The sequence below is a fragment of the Gopherus evgoodei genome, chromosome 1, assembly GCF_007399415.2.
Source record: "Gopherus evgoodei ecotype Sinaloan lineage chromosome 1, rGopEvg1_v1.p, whole genome shotgun sequence".
NCBI lineage: Eukaryota > Metazoa > Chordata > Testudines > Testudinidae > Gopherus > Gopherus evgoodei.
The window spans coordinates 272,832,595-272,847,628 of NC_044322.1; the positions used below are offsets into that span (position 1 = coordinate 272,832,595).

A 15,034-nucleotide genomic window follows, 5' to 3' on the forward strand; every position below is an offset into this window, starting at 1 on the left:
TACACATCTCTTCCACACCAGGCCCTCTCTTATTACTCTTCCATTTAGATATAACAAATAAGGAAGAATGTGATGTATGGATTTTTATCAAACCTCTATTTTTCATGCTGAAAATCAAATTTTGTGTGATCTTCAGTGGACTGAATGAGAAATCTCCAAGCTAGCTCATGCTTCTGTGGGAATTTCTGAGCCATAAATGGCAGGGAACTAGAGCTCTGAATTTTTGATTTCACTCTGTTGGAGCAAATACTTCTTATATGTAGTGAGGTGCATAAGGCCACAAGATTTTTACTGAAGGGAGAAACTGATATCTTCCTGCCATTTTTATCTTCTTGTATCTCTCATTCTGGGCATGCATGCCCAGGGCTTGTATTTCTTCCATGGTGAAGGAGTTTTTCCAGCATTTCTATGTAAGGCTGAGATGTAAGTTCCATTCCCTGCAAGATATATGTCTTGTATAGTACTGCTTTCACTATTAAATAGAAGTGATAAATGTGGCATACACTAGGATAGTAAGCAGAGATGCCCGTATATGGATACCTGGATTTATTTTCTTCATCATGCTGATCTCCTATTGTGATGTTTACTGCCTTTTACTAGAATCGTCCCCAGAGAGTGAGAGAGAGACTCTGAGCCCCGTTGATCCAGACTGCATTGAGATTGATGTGAACTTTAATCCTGACCCTGCTGACTTAGTGCTCTCCAGTGTGCCCGGTGGTGAGCTCTTCAATCCTCGCAAGCACAAGTTTGCTGAAGAGGACCTGAAACCACAGCCCATGATTAAAAAGGCCAAGAAGGTTTTTGTCCCAGATGAGCAAAAGGTAACAGACTTATTATATCAGACTGATAAGGCTTTACTCAGAGTGTGTGGGAGTCTTTTTTTTGTATGTTTAAATATATTTGGGGCAAGGCCAATGTGTGCCATACCTACAGAGTTGAGTGGAGAATGTTGCTCAGAAGAGGGTTGGCAGGCTGGCTCCTATTCAGCTGAAAGGCCTTACTGCTTTGTTAACTTGGAGCAGTGAGTGAATTATTGGCCAGGAGTGACTTGTGGTGGTAGACACAGAAAAGGATGGAAAAACTAAGTTGTCTCAGCTCATTCCTCCTTTGCTCTTCCTCACTAATGCAAATTTGCACCCTACACCGTATATTGTCTTCATGGTCATGTTCTCATTTTCCAGTGCTGTTGTTTAGTCCAGTTCTAAATGCCCTGCACAATGACACATTAATCATTTTCACTGGGAGACTATTCCACAGGCTAATAGACTTAGCTGTTAAGAAATTGTTCTTGATGTCCAGCTGAAATGTTCCCTTTATTTAATTTCATCTCCGTTTTAGTTCCCCTCCCCACCGCACCCCAGACTATCCTAAATAGACATCTTGTGAGGATACAATCTTCCAGTACCAGGTTGCCTAAACTTCATTTAGTATCTGAGCCTAACCAACCCAACAGCTTCCTGCATGAGCTACAGGAGGAAGTCCAATAGCAAGTAGGATGGCTTCTTTGGGTAGGATGACTCTTGTGGTAGGGCAGGAAGGTAGCTGTTTGATGCTGGATGTGAAATACTGAGCTGTCAGATTGGCATCTTTTTTTTTTTTCTCTTTCCTACAGGATGAAAAATATTGGACAAGGCGAAAGAAGAACAACGTGGCAGCAAAGCGTTCCCGCGACGCTCGGCGACTGAAAGAGAATCAGATCACAATCCGAGCAGCCTTCTTGGAGAAGGAGAACACTGCCCTCAGGACAGAGGTGGCAGAGCTGCGCAAGGAAGTGGGGAAATGCAAGAACATTGTCTCTAAATATGAGACCAGATACGGACCCTTGTAAGCACACCCTCTTTCCTTGCTAGGGCGCCTTGTTTAGCTCTTGGACTTCTCTGCCTTCTGTAGAGACTCCCAGAAATAACATGTTTGGAGGCTTTGTCATTGTGCATCTATAACAAAGATCTGCTTCTGATGGCACAACTTGGTTAGGTCCTTTCCTGACCCTTGTGGTGCCAGAATCTAAGTTGTGTCCGTCTTTTACAGCTTTGTGTTAACACTGCTAGAACAGTTGGTGATGCTAATCTAAGAGAATGGATTCATGCATCCAGGGGAATAAAAGTGAATCTGTTTAGATTGTTGGACAAGGCTTTTGCTTTCTGTTCCAATCTCCATTTTAAATGGAAAGAGAGCTGGCTGAAGTGCAAAAGTCTCCTGTCCCTGTTCGTTCTCATTCTCTCTCTCTCTCTCTCAAAACTTAGTTTTATAATTTGGATACAAATGGGTGCTGCAGGACAGCATCATTAAAAAGTTCCTTTCCCAGTTCCTAGATATTGGAACGTAGCTGATCAGCACCTGTTGTGCAGGGCTCTGTGCTCCTGTTCAGAAGGAACAGGGAAACCTCCTAGGCCTGGGAACTGTCTTCTGCAGAGGTGAAGATAACATTCTGATGAATATGCATTTGTGTAACCCAGAGTGCAGTGAAAACATTGTTTCTAAACAACACATTTTTCTTTGGCTAGTGCCCAGAACCATAGGGTGAGGTGCAGGGCAGAGAGCTCCACACTTCTCCATTACCAATGTGAGGTAACACTTTTTGAGTTCACAGCAGTGGATTTTAGGGAGTGCATAGCTCTCTTCTTCCTTTTCCCTAATACAGTTGAGGGACTTCTTTTCTTGAACAACTAATTATGCAGCATGTGAGTCATTCATAAGTGACGGAGATGGGCACCACCAAACGTTGAGTCATTCTCCTGTGGCCTCATCAGGTCAAACCTTAGGTCCATCTCATTTGGGAATCACCAGCACTTTGTGTTTTGGGCAGTGGGGAACAAACCCAAACCACCATTCTAATGCATCTTCACAGTTGTACAAGAATTGGTGGGGGATTTCTTCTGCACCCCTGTTAGTGATACTTGGTCCCTTTGAGTAAGCTAGGGAGAAGCCACACCCACTCTAAACATGAAGAACTTATCTCACAACCTGTTTGAGTGGCAGTCTCTCCATGCCACCTGGTTTTCTGTCAAGCACATGACTTGCCCTCTTGGTGCTGAGAATGGATTACTTCCCAGTGCTGCTCTACAATAGATGTCTGGTACAAAAGTAGACTGTCATTGTCGTTTGTATTTTATCCCAGGTTTATGGCAGTGAAAATGTTAGAACTGGTGGAGTTAGATGTCTGGGGATGGTGTTTGTATTTGGGAGCAAGAGGAGTGTGGGAGATAAAAGATTTTTAGGATAGATTTGAGTGAAGGAATTAGAAACTTATAAGAGCATGTAGAAGTTATGGGGTTTCTTTTTCTGTAACAGAGATTTTGACTAGCTCAGCTTTGCGAGCTCAGTGTGAGAATAACGCAGCTTGTCTAAATTCATGTTAGCTCCCTAATGGGGTGGGGAAAGAGGGTAATCCAGCATGATGAAAGTAAATCTATACAGGATCTGTTTTTCCCCTGCATTTTTACCTGCTTGTCTGGGCTGAGCTGTTTTTTTTGTGCAGCGCCAGTCTGATTCCTCCTGAACATCAAAGAGGGAGATAGCTTTGTAGCGAGAAAATAGAACCCCACACCACTGGGTTTTTTTCTTTCACAGAGTGGTGTGTAGTAATGAGAGGAGGAGTATATTGTAAATAAATTGTCACACTTACTGCTTTGCTTTATTTAAAGTGACTTATCTGATTCCGAGTGATGCAACTTTAAAGACTTCTAAAAACAAAGAAACTAAAAAGCACACATGAAACCATCTGTCTTCAGAGTGAGCAGTGAGCTGTGTGAGAGATATCCAACACAAACAACTGATGGGGACACTGCCTGCAAGTACCCCATCTGAACTGCACGGGGGCTGGCATGATGGAAAGTGCAAGGTCGTCTTAACGCTGTGTATGGCTTTCTTATCTCTCTTTTTTTTTTTTTTTGTACTAATGTTTGTCTTCTCTCTGTAATCAAACTACAGTAATGTTACTTACTGACACTTGTCAGTGGCACTCACAGCTCATGTCTTTCAGTCCAGTCTGTTGATGACTTGTGTGAATAGTGACTCTGTTTTGATACTTGAATGAAATGGAAGAAAGGGGGATTCTAACTTAAAATGGCTTAAACTGTATTGTCACCGACTTTTGGGGTTAGGGGGCAGTGGAATAGGTTTTAGCTAATGCTGCAGCTGGATTCTGACAAGCATAGCATCTTGTGAGGTACTGCTGGGGATGCTGAACCAGAGGCATCCAGGGAAAAGAGTCTAGGTGTGCAAGAAAATGTAACAGATTTGTTGAAGTAAACTAAAAAGCACCGTCGAGTGTGCTGTAGAAAGGGTAACAAATAAATCCTGTTATATACCCCAGATGGCAAACGCAGCTCCTTAACTGCTTCCTCCCCTGATATGTACACTGGGGAGCCCACCCCCTTCCCCTTTTACTTTTAAGGGGCTCTTTGTATCCCAGTAAAACAAATTACATCTATTTTCCTGTCTGCCGCACCAAAATAGGGGAGAGGTGTGTACTTCTGAGCTGCTGAGCCCTGTATCTTGCTGCTGGCCAGGCCAGTCAATCTATATTGAAACCCCAGGGGAACAGTGGCTAGCAGCTACTATGCTCTGCATCCTTCTCTTTTTTTCCTACTGCACTCTAATTCCCCAAGCACCTCGGAGAATACATCATACATCTGTTTCATGGACTCAAAATATCCAGCAATGCCATTGTATCATAATGGAACAGCTTTAAAAACAAAGACCCTGGGCATATATGGAGGTAGATGAGGCACTTAGAGAGCATTGCAGGGATGTTGGGCCTGTAGAAGAGGGAGGATGTCCATGGAAGGAAAGGTGCCATCAATACAGCAAAACAATCCTAACCAGACATCATAACCAAATCTATAGGTGAAAGAAGAAATGGAATGGCTTGTTTCCAGTAAAATATTGTAGGGCTGCACTTGTATCCAAGGTTCCATTAATAACATAGACATGAAGAGAGGAGGTTTTCTATATGACAAACTCTCTGCCAGGAGGCTGATTAATGGCAGACACCTGGTTGATAAAGTGCTTTTGAAAGCCTGCAAAAGGAAAAGGGCCTAGATGAGAGGCTCAGAATCCATTACAACTGAAACGTAGGCAGTATGGTTTAATACTGTACAAATACTGTGTCTTCATCTTCCCCAGAGGGCTCCTGCCCCCAGAACTTCTTAGTAGGAAGGAGAAGAGGAAAGGAAGCAATGGGGAGAAGCAGACTGTTGCAAACTTTCTTTAAACAAAGTTGTAACCAATTAATTTTTCAGTGTAACCTGGCAACGATGAATGGGCTTTATCCATCAAGTGCATTGCTTGATCTAGTCTTGCAAGTGGACCATGTGTTCAATGTTAAAGAATATGCTTTAACTTTTTTTTTCCTAATCAGTAAGAAACATTATCTAAATACTACATATCGATAATAAGATTCCGGGATTGTCACTCTGAAGCTGGTTATGTCTGTAGAGTCAATGTGAAACGATGGCAACAGTTACGCAGGTAGTTGAGAGCTCTTTTTGTTCTGGATATCACCAGGTGCAGTCAGTGATCTGTTACTGTCATAAGTTCACAGCCATTTTTAGCTTTTTTGTATACATGACTTTACAAATTACATCCATGGAACAACACAAGTAGTACTTTTATAAGTTGGAACTCTTAAGATTTGCTAGGACAGTAAGTGAAGGTTTCCAAATACCTGCAAATGGGTTACTATTCCAGCATCAAATTCCTAAAATGTCAAGGATATATTACCACCTGTATAAAGTGCTGCAGGCTTACACCTTGTACTGCTGACCTGAACAACCTTTTTTTGGTGGATTTTTTTTCTTTTTTTTTTTTTTTTTTAGTTTAAGGGCCTTGATTTTAAAGATGTTGAATGCATGTAAATATATTAACATCTTCTAGCATGTATTTCCAATTACTTAGCTCTGAATTATTGTTTTTCCCAGCAATGTTAACTATTTGAAGAGAGGTGCTACTAACTATGCCAGGTACATCTTAAGGTAGCAGGTGCAGTGGACGTCCAGCAGCTCCAAGGTTTAGGAATATTGTAAAAGTACAATTGCTGTAGCAAAAATATTTTGTGTAGTCAGCAGGAGAGCAGTGCTGCTGTGGAACTTCAGATCTGCAGAGCTCCTAAACTTTACAGAACTGAAGCTCCTAGTTATCAAAAGTCCTGATTTTACAAAGCTTTGAGATAACTAAATACTTTGTAAAATCAGGGTGTGTCTGTATTGTTTTCTCCTGGCTGTGGTGGGTGAGCCCAAGACAAAGGGCAGATGCAGAGGTAACCTGACCTAGGTTACTGCACAATATAAAATTAATTGATCTAAATCTTTACTGAGGAAAGAACATTTATTTTAGTATCTTTTTAAGGGCTTTTCCTCTCACAGAAATACAAAATCTTGACCAGCTTTGTTGGTCTTAAGTAATTCTTCTGTTGTGCATCTACCAAAACACCACTGAAGGTTGAGGGAAGGGACAACAAAGTTAATAAAGTTCCTTGGAGATCATCAATATTTTTAGCTGATGGTTCATTTTTAGCTGATGATCATTCATTCTTTATTGTGCGGCTTTTTTAGAATACAAACGTTTAAAGTTCAGGCAGTCACAATGGAGTGCAGTGTTGTGAGGGAGGTAAAAAAGTAAGCGGAGGATAAAGAGGAGTGGAAAAACCAAAAGATAAGATTAAGGCAAAATACTTGGCTGAGCCAGAATGTCGAAACTGAGGCCGACCTGCTTCTAACTTTGGGGCAGTTCAGATCCAGATCTCAACCCCACATTTTGGGCTCGTACCCAAGATGTTCACTTAAAGTGATGGGCGCCTCCTTTTCTTCATCATATTTCTTATGATCCAAGCTAGAGCATGAAGGTGAAAAGAATTTGAGAGAGTGAGGGAAGGTGCTATTATTTCTAACTACAGCAGTTATTATATTAATGTACTCACTATGTCCATTAAATTAAGGCACTTGATTCTGACTTGCAGATGGCAGTAATACTGCACTTAGCTCATGTGGTTGCGTGAATTGCTTGACAGAGCAGCATCCATATGTGCAGTTGAGGGTGAGATGATTTGTTTACTTACCTGAATGGAATAGCAGGTAGCTGGTATCTGTCTTCTAGAGCAGCGTTGACGTATCTGTTTGCTACTGGTCAGGATAATGGAAGGATTAATGCTCTGCACTCTTATGTGATTTATTGGAATATTGTATTTTGTATAACTTAGAACATGTAAATACACTTTTAAAATTAATCTGTCCTATGAAGTAATAAATAGCACTTTCACTGTAACACCTGAAAATTGTTAGACGTGCTTCATGTTGCATGACTTGGGATTTATTATTTTTTCTAGAGAACTGCAGAAATCAAAGGGAGATTGATGTTGTGGAGTTTTAATTTAATTGTGATGCTTCCTGGTGACAAAAATATTTAAAAATAATAAACTACCCCAACCAAGAAACTTCATTTAATTTTTTTTTACAGTAGTCACTTGGTGACATTCATCACTGTACTCAGACAATCCCATTTTCTGGATAGTCAGTTTTTTGTTGTTGGCCAGTAACATTTGGAAAGCACTCCTATTGGTCAGTTTCATAAAAAGCACTGTGCGAGTCCAGAAAAACAATAACTTGTTTTTTAAATTGGTTGTGGCTTAAATGTAGCCCTCTAACCAGACTTCAATGTCATTGACTGTTACTGCAACTCATCCATAACCTAAGTAGAATAAACCTTCATCAGTTATGTTGTGTACACACAAATATATGGTTATCCTACTCACACACCTTTTGGTGCGTGAAGAGATCCATTGACTAAGGACTTGAGTTTTCAGTGCGTTTTCACTGGATACTGCACAGATGGAACTTTCAGCAGCCAGTCAAATTCTTTTTGTGTCAATTTGAGACTAGAAGAAAACAAAATTAATGGTTGAAAATCATGGTCAATGTGTTAGGAAGTAACTTGTCCTTGTCCTTCAAACTTTATCTAGCACTGGGGCCCACAGCCCTGTAATGAAACCTTTCCCGTGACATACCTTCAGCTCACTGACTTTAACTGATGTACAGCAGTGGCCTCCACTCTAGTATCTGCTGCTGCAGCATTCCATTGAAATAACAATGGAAAATTACACGTTTTTCATAGTGGGCAGAAATGGTGGTATGTTTTTGTATTATGTTCCCAAGCTGTTAAGTAACCGTGAAGCAGCTAAGTTATGTGCAAGTTATTCACTGGAGTTCTGCTCCTGTCAAGCTTTTTTGCAGAAGAGAGACTCTGTTTTGATTTCATTAGTGTTTCTGGAAGAATCTCACTTGGTGTGTTTGGTTTACACTACATTTTAATGCCAGAAGCAAGAGAATTTTGAAATGTCCTTTATTTGGATCTGCAGATGACACCACTCTATCCCACTCATAAGGAAAAATTTGACTGCAGAATGTTGTATTAACTGCAAAATACTATTTTAATATATAGTTTTGCTTTGTGTCATTAAACAATTGCTATGTTTCACCTCTTGGGTGTGTCTATTTTTGAGGAAGGCAAAGTAATTCCTGTATATAGTTTTGTAAGTCAGTCTGTAAAATGCTTTTTGGATCATTCTGGACGAAAGGCCCTATAGAAATGTAAAATTGTTACTATTTACCAGATATTATCATGTTTGTGAAACAGGTGGGTAAAGTTGTCTATTACCATAAATAATCTAGCTTCGCTATTAATCCTGTACCCAAAACTGCTCATTTTATACACACGCTCCTGCTAGCTGATTGGAGAAAATAAAGGTGCCTGAATTGCAGTTTAATGAGGAAAGAACATTTCACTGTACACCTGGTATCCTCCAAAATTTCCACTTCTGACTCTTTTTTTTTTTTTTTAAATGAGCAAACTGGATTTGAAGTTTCAAAGTCTTGAAAAATCACTTGGAATTTGTGGGTAGTTGAAATCCTTTCTGCTCTTGATGACTTTTTTTTAATGTGTCTTTTGTTAAAATGTAAAGTTTTGACTGTACGAAATTGTTAGTATTTTTCCTTTTTAAAAAAAATAAAGTGTATATTCCACTATAGTAAGATCTAGTCATGTATTTCTCTCTCTCTCTGCCCGCGTTCTGCCTGATGCTGATCCTTCAGTTCTTATGAAAAGCGGCTGCATCTTCCAAAATTAGGTCCTATGGGTCTATTTGTATGCATATACGGTGTACACGGAACACAGTTTCTTATCTTATGTTTCCTTTATTACATTGGGATTATAAACTGACATCAGAAATGTCACAAGGTTTCATACTTAGTGTCCCTTGATCGCTTCCAGATCAAACTTTCACTTTGCAAAGTCCAAAGAAAACTTGCCAATGCCGCAAACAATCTTTCTGCCTCAGCATTACAATGAGGCAGTTAGGATTTAGTTGGCAATCTTGTGGACGAAGCAGAATTTTATTTAGGACTCCCAGGGAGCAAATATGTTGAAAATTGATGGTTTTCCCCCTCTTCTTCCCCCCCCTCCCCTGCCCCTGGCCTATTTTAAACCACAACCAAACTTTCTAAGAAATGGTGCTGGTGAAAAGGGCTGGATTATTTATCCCCCAGTCAGGTAAATCCTACAGAGTGGTAGTAGATGCTTTTTACTACTCCCTCCATCCCCACACTGTGCCTCAGACTTAACTTAAAAGGACCATTCCTAGGGAAAGGCCTTTGGTGTTTTTGGCCCCATTCAATCCTTAGGGGCCAGTTGTGACTTTAGTATGAATAATTAAGGTGCTGTAAATGTACGTGGTATCACAGGGGTTGCCACACATTGTAGTAGTCAGCACTTCAGATGCATGGAGTGAAAATTACAGATATAGGCATAAATATATATTGGCACAATATAAATGCCTGTACCTGTAATTTTCACTCCATGCATCTGAAGAAGTGGGTGTTTTACCCACAAAAGCTCATGCACAAATAAATCTGTTAGTCTTCAAGGTGCCACCGGACTCCTTGTTTAAATATGCATGGTGCTTTACAAAACAAAGCAAGCCCTGTTCCATGCACTTAAAACTGTATTGTCTGTAATGAGAGTGTCTAAATTTACAGTCCCATAAAAGGGAAGGCTGGGGGAGGACTAACTGTACAAAGAACAATGCAGAAAAAATTATGTGGATAACTCTATACTAGGAAATGCACTGAGGCATCTTAACCATTTTTCACAGTGAATGGCCATAGGATAGTAGCAGTGGTTTCTAATGTCTGCTGCTTCAGTCTGATGAACTAGAGATGTAGAACTTCTTTTCTCATGCCTGACCCTTGAGTCATCTGCTTCTAACTCCCTTTTTCCTATAGCTATGCTTAGCAGGACTGAAGTTTGCAAAATGTCAGCAAATCTCTCTTTCGGACTCAAATCTCCCTTTATTGAACAGCAGCACCATCTCCTGTCAGCTTCATATACAGAAAGTGCGGTCTGGGGGAAACACTTTAAATCAAATTTTCCCAGGTCTCAAGCAGTGGTGGGAAGGGTGTCTAGATGTGATTGAACAATAAATACAAAATACACATGAAGGCAGAAGGTTCTATACTCTGCTGTTCAAATGAAACCTTTGGGAGCCACACAGAGTTGTAAGAAAGACCTTGCAGTCTGGATGAGGAGGGGCTTGATGATGGGCTATTGCTTGTTCTGATCATCCCCAGGTCTGTGGTGAGCCAAAGTTACTGTGGTGAAGTTAGTTTCTCAGTCTAGTTCTGCATGAAGTGGCTGCTCATCACTGGTGCCAAGTGGCCTCCTTGGAAGTCTCAGCAGAGAGTCCAAGGACTGAACTGACATCTCCTCCCTAGAGCATTCCAGCAGAGTCTGACAGAGGCGCAGCTGCAGGGACAGAGCTTGCACTGCTGATATTTGTGTCACGTTTTACCTTCTCTGGGGAGTAAAGGGAGCACTGAAGTGCCCAAGCTGTTGCTGTAACACCTTTTACCAGCAATCAATTCATTTGCTTGAGCCCTGGAAGGAACTGCTGAAGGCTGAAGTGGAATTTCTATCACTGGAGGCACTCCAGGGATCAGACTAAATGCCCATCTAACAAATGTGGATTAAGGGATAAAGGAAATCGTAGAATCATAGAAGATTAGGGTTGGAAGAGACCTCAGGACATCATTTAATTCAACCTCCTGCTCAAAGCTAGATCATCCCAGCCAGGGCTTTGTCAAGCTGGGCCTTAAAAACCTCTAAGGATGGAGATTCCACCACCTCCCTAGGTAACCCATTCCTGTGCTTCACCACCCTCCTAGTGAAATAGTATTTCCTAATATCCAACTTAGACCTCCCCCACTGCAACTTGAGACCATTGCTCCTTGTTCTGTCATCTGCCACCACTGAGAACAGCCGAGTTCCATCCTTTTGACAGAACAAGGAGTAATGGTCTCAAATTGCAGTGGGGGAGGTCTAGGTTGGATATTAGGAAAATCTTTTTCACTAGGAGAGTGGTGAAGCACTGGAATGGGTTACCTAGGGAGGTGGTGGAATCTCCTTCCCTAGATGAATTTAAGGTCAGGCTTGACAAAGCCCTGGCTGGGATGATTTAGTTGGGGACTGGTCCTGCTTTGAGCAGGGAGTTGGACTAGATGACCTGCTGATGTTCCTTCTAACCCTGATATTCTCTGTTTCTTTGGAACCCCCCTTCAGGAGTTGAAGGCTGCTATCAAATCCCCCCTCACTCTTCTATTCTGCAGACTAAATGAGCCCAGTTCCCCTCAGTCTCGCCTCATAAGTCATGTGCCCCAGACCCCTAATCATTTTCTTTGCCCTCTGCTGGACTCTCTCCAATTTGTCCACATCCTTTCTGTATTGGGGGGCCCAAAAGTGGACACCATACTCCAGATGTGGCCTCACCAGTGCCAAATAGAGGGCAATAATCATGTCCCTCGATCTGCTGGCAATGCTCCTACTAATACAGCCCAATATGCTGTTAACCTTTTGGCAACAAGGACACGCTCGACTCATATCCAGCTTCTCGTCCACTGTAATCTCCAGGTCCTTTTCTGCAGAACTGCCTCTTAGCCAGTCAGTCCCCAGCCTGTAGCAGTGCATGGGATTCTTCCATCCTAAGTGCAGGACTTTGTGCTTGTCCTTGTTGGACTTCCTCATATTTATTTTAGCCCAATCCTCCAATTTGTCTAGGTCACTCTGGACCCTATCCCTACCCTCCAGCGTATCTCCTCTCCCCCACCTTAGCGTCATCCACAAACTTGCTGAGGGCGCAATCCATCCCATCATCCAGCTCATTAATGAATATGTTGAACAAAATCCATACAGTGTTGCCGTGAGAATAGACTAGATGAATGGCTAGAGCGGTCTCCTTCTACGAATTATTTACTGCCACTTCTCTCTGGTCACCTCCCTGAGAAATGCTTGATTGCCGATGACTTGGCAGCATGGGGACTCGGACTAAGAGCATAAAGAAACTCAATTGGTTAACTAGAAATAAGAACCTGACCTATTTAATGTTTAAGTCCATGTCCAGCCTATGGGCTTGATAGTGCATTTTAAGAGGAACTGTGTGGGTGCAGTGAGATCTGTATGCATGGGTCTCATTCTAGAAACAGATTGACATCCCACTGAGAACACTTGGGGTTGGTGCCTAGCAAGATGGCTGCTGCCAGCATGAGAAATACTCCTTGATTCTCCTTCCCCCTCACCCCCCCGGGGTCAATGTCTTCTGTGGAAACTTACAAACTTGCAAACCTTTATTACCTGTTTCCTGCAGGAAAGTGCAGTGATGCTCAGGAGAGTGGCAGTGTAAAACTAGCAGCCTGCTTCCTGTCTGCAGTGGAGTCAAATCTGCTGACTTCAGTGACCAAAATAAATCCTTACTACATTTTGTTCCTGCTATCTCCACAAAGCCAGTAGAGCTACTGGAGCGTGAGCTAGAATCTGTTTTGCTTTGTGTTGGCACTGCCAACAGCTGTGTTTTTTCTCCCCAAGAAGCCATCTAGGACTTAAATCTATGGAGAATTTCTTTGTACTTAAAACGAGGCATTTCACGTCTTTCCTATTACTCTGTAAGCCCTTGTTACTGGCTAGCACATCTTGTGAAACATATTTCAAGCACAACACATGGTCTTCAGCTATGGTGACCAGATGTCCTGATTTTATAGGTCCCCATTTTTGGAGCTTTTTCTTACATAGGCACCTATTAACCACCGCCCTCTGCTGCCCCTTTCTGATTTTTCACACTTGCTTTCTGGTCACCCTATCTTCAGAGGGTGTGCTTGGGCATAGGCTATTGAGTGGGAGCTGCAGGTTCTTTCACCAGCAGCTGACTAGTTTGCATATGTGATCACAACTTTACTGTTTTTTTTAACTGAAAAGCTGAAATAAGTCTGCCAAAGCCCTAACATGGTTTGGGGTTTCAGAAGTGTGTGGCCAAATATTTGCTGCTTGCTGTGTTTGTTTAAAGAAACAATAAAACAAATTCTGCTTAAAAAAAATCAAAACTTTTGAACCACCTCAGCTTGTGACCAAATGCCTGAACCCATCCAGTCTGTGACACTGAATTCCCCTTCCGAACTGCAATTAAGTGTGGAAGTGTCATGATTATTTGAGAAGGGAGAATGGTAGAAGCTAACCATGGTGTGTCAGGAACAAGGGGGATAGAAGGAAGTGGTGGGGGCATGTAGAGAAAGGAGCAGAGTTTCAATGTTTGATTTGAAGAGACAATTACATCAGGAGAAGGAAGGGGAGGGGGCTCTGGGTAGTGCAAGTGAAAGAAGAGCCAGTATCCAGCCTTTCTCCTTTGTGGAAAGGGGAAAGGACAGCGAAAGCTGGGATCGGAGGGATCGAGGGAATGAGTGGCCAGGCAGGAAGAGCAGGGTAACGGCAGAGACTGGCAACATTCCAGATGTGGCAATAGGTAGCTTTACGCACCTTTTCCCTTTCATACGCATTTGCAAGTTCAGGGTCAAAGATTACTCAGCTTTTCTAGCCCTGGACTTTGCTTCCACAGAGAGAGAGAGAGACAGCAGAGTCAGTGACCTGAGCTGGTTGACCCAAAAGCAGCACTTTTTCAGTCTTCTACAGTGAATCAGAGTAAGACTTAAACAACTTATCTAGTCAGTTCTGTCTAAAAAACCAGGACTACCTGTGGCACCTTAGAGACTAACACATTTATTTGAGCGTAAGCTTTCGTGGGCTACAGCCCACTTCATCGGATGCATGCAGTGGAAAATACAGTAGGAAGATTAGTAGGGTAATAGGCGCCCATATAAGAAAAGACCCCAAAATTGGGACTATCCCTATAAAATCGGGACATCTGGTCACCCTACTGCCCACCAACTAGTTTGGCGATTCCTTTGGAGCTGCTGAATCTGCCCACATCCCCTGTATGACCATCCTGATCCCCTCTCAGCTGCCCAATGCTGAACTACTCACCCCAAAGCCTCAGCTGACAAGACCTCCAGCTACCCAGCAAGTGCCTTGATGATTCCACCCTGCCTAACCCTCTTGCAATCCCTGCAGTGCACCCTCTCCTCTCCCTCTATCAGCCTGATGCTCCTAGTTTCCAAGCATCTGCCACTTAAACCCTCGAACCTACCAATTCTATTTTATTGTTTTAAATCTCTTTTTAAAGCACATCTCTCTGTGTTTCCAGTGGTCTGTCACTAGATGGCTCTGTGGTAGCATAACAAATGGGGTGACCTTGTCGCTTTAAAAAAATAAGCAAAAGCCCCTCAAACTCAGGATTGCACAAGGATCCCAGAGTTATTCATATTGGATTAAAGTGAAAATGAGAATTAAAAAAAAAAACACCTCTTTGCCCAGAGCTATTAATCCAGGCCAAAGTCAGCAGGCTGCATGGGTATTTAAAGGCACAGGATGCTCCCTTTAATGATTTCATTTTCTTTCTGCTCTTGGACCTGTGTCCTGGGTTATTATCGGGCAGGAGTCCAAATGCACTCTGATCTGGTTCTTTCCCTTATTAATCTCATTCAGATGAGTGGGCAACCCTCAGGAACATGCTCGCCTGAGTGAAATAAGCCTTTTATGTTACGTGCAATATGAACTGGGAACAAACCACTTGCTATACCAGCTTAAACCAGAGATCTATCTAGTC

General features: G+C 42.1%; 1 protein-coding gene across 5 annotated transcripts in view; it reads left to right on the forward strand.

Moving 5' to 3' along the window:
• The window catches only part of TEF (TEF transcription factor, PAR bZIP family member), a 31,259-nt gene extending 22,237 nt beyond the window's left edge, over positions 1-9,022 (forward strand). For 3 of the 5 annotated variants that reach the window (XM_030547284.1, XM_030547266.1, XM_030547303.1), the window contains exons 3-5: positions 601-821; positions 1,613-1,824; positions 3,645-9,022. In XM_030547284.1, coding sequence (XP_030403144.1) covers positions 601-821; positions 1,613-1,824; positions 3,645-3,666 — 455 coding nt within the window. In that variant the 3' untranslated portion in view covers positions 3,667-9,022. Of the gene's footprint in view, positions 1-600; positions 822-1,612; positions 2,117-3,644 lie in introns of those variants that run through there. The other 2 variants (XM_030547294.1, XM_030547274.1) reach the window with 1 other exon arrangement.
• Positions 9,023-15,034: the final 6,012 nt, after the last annotated feature.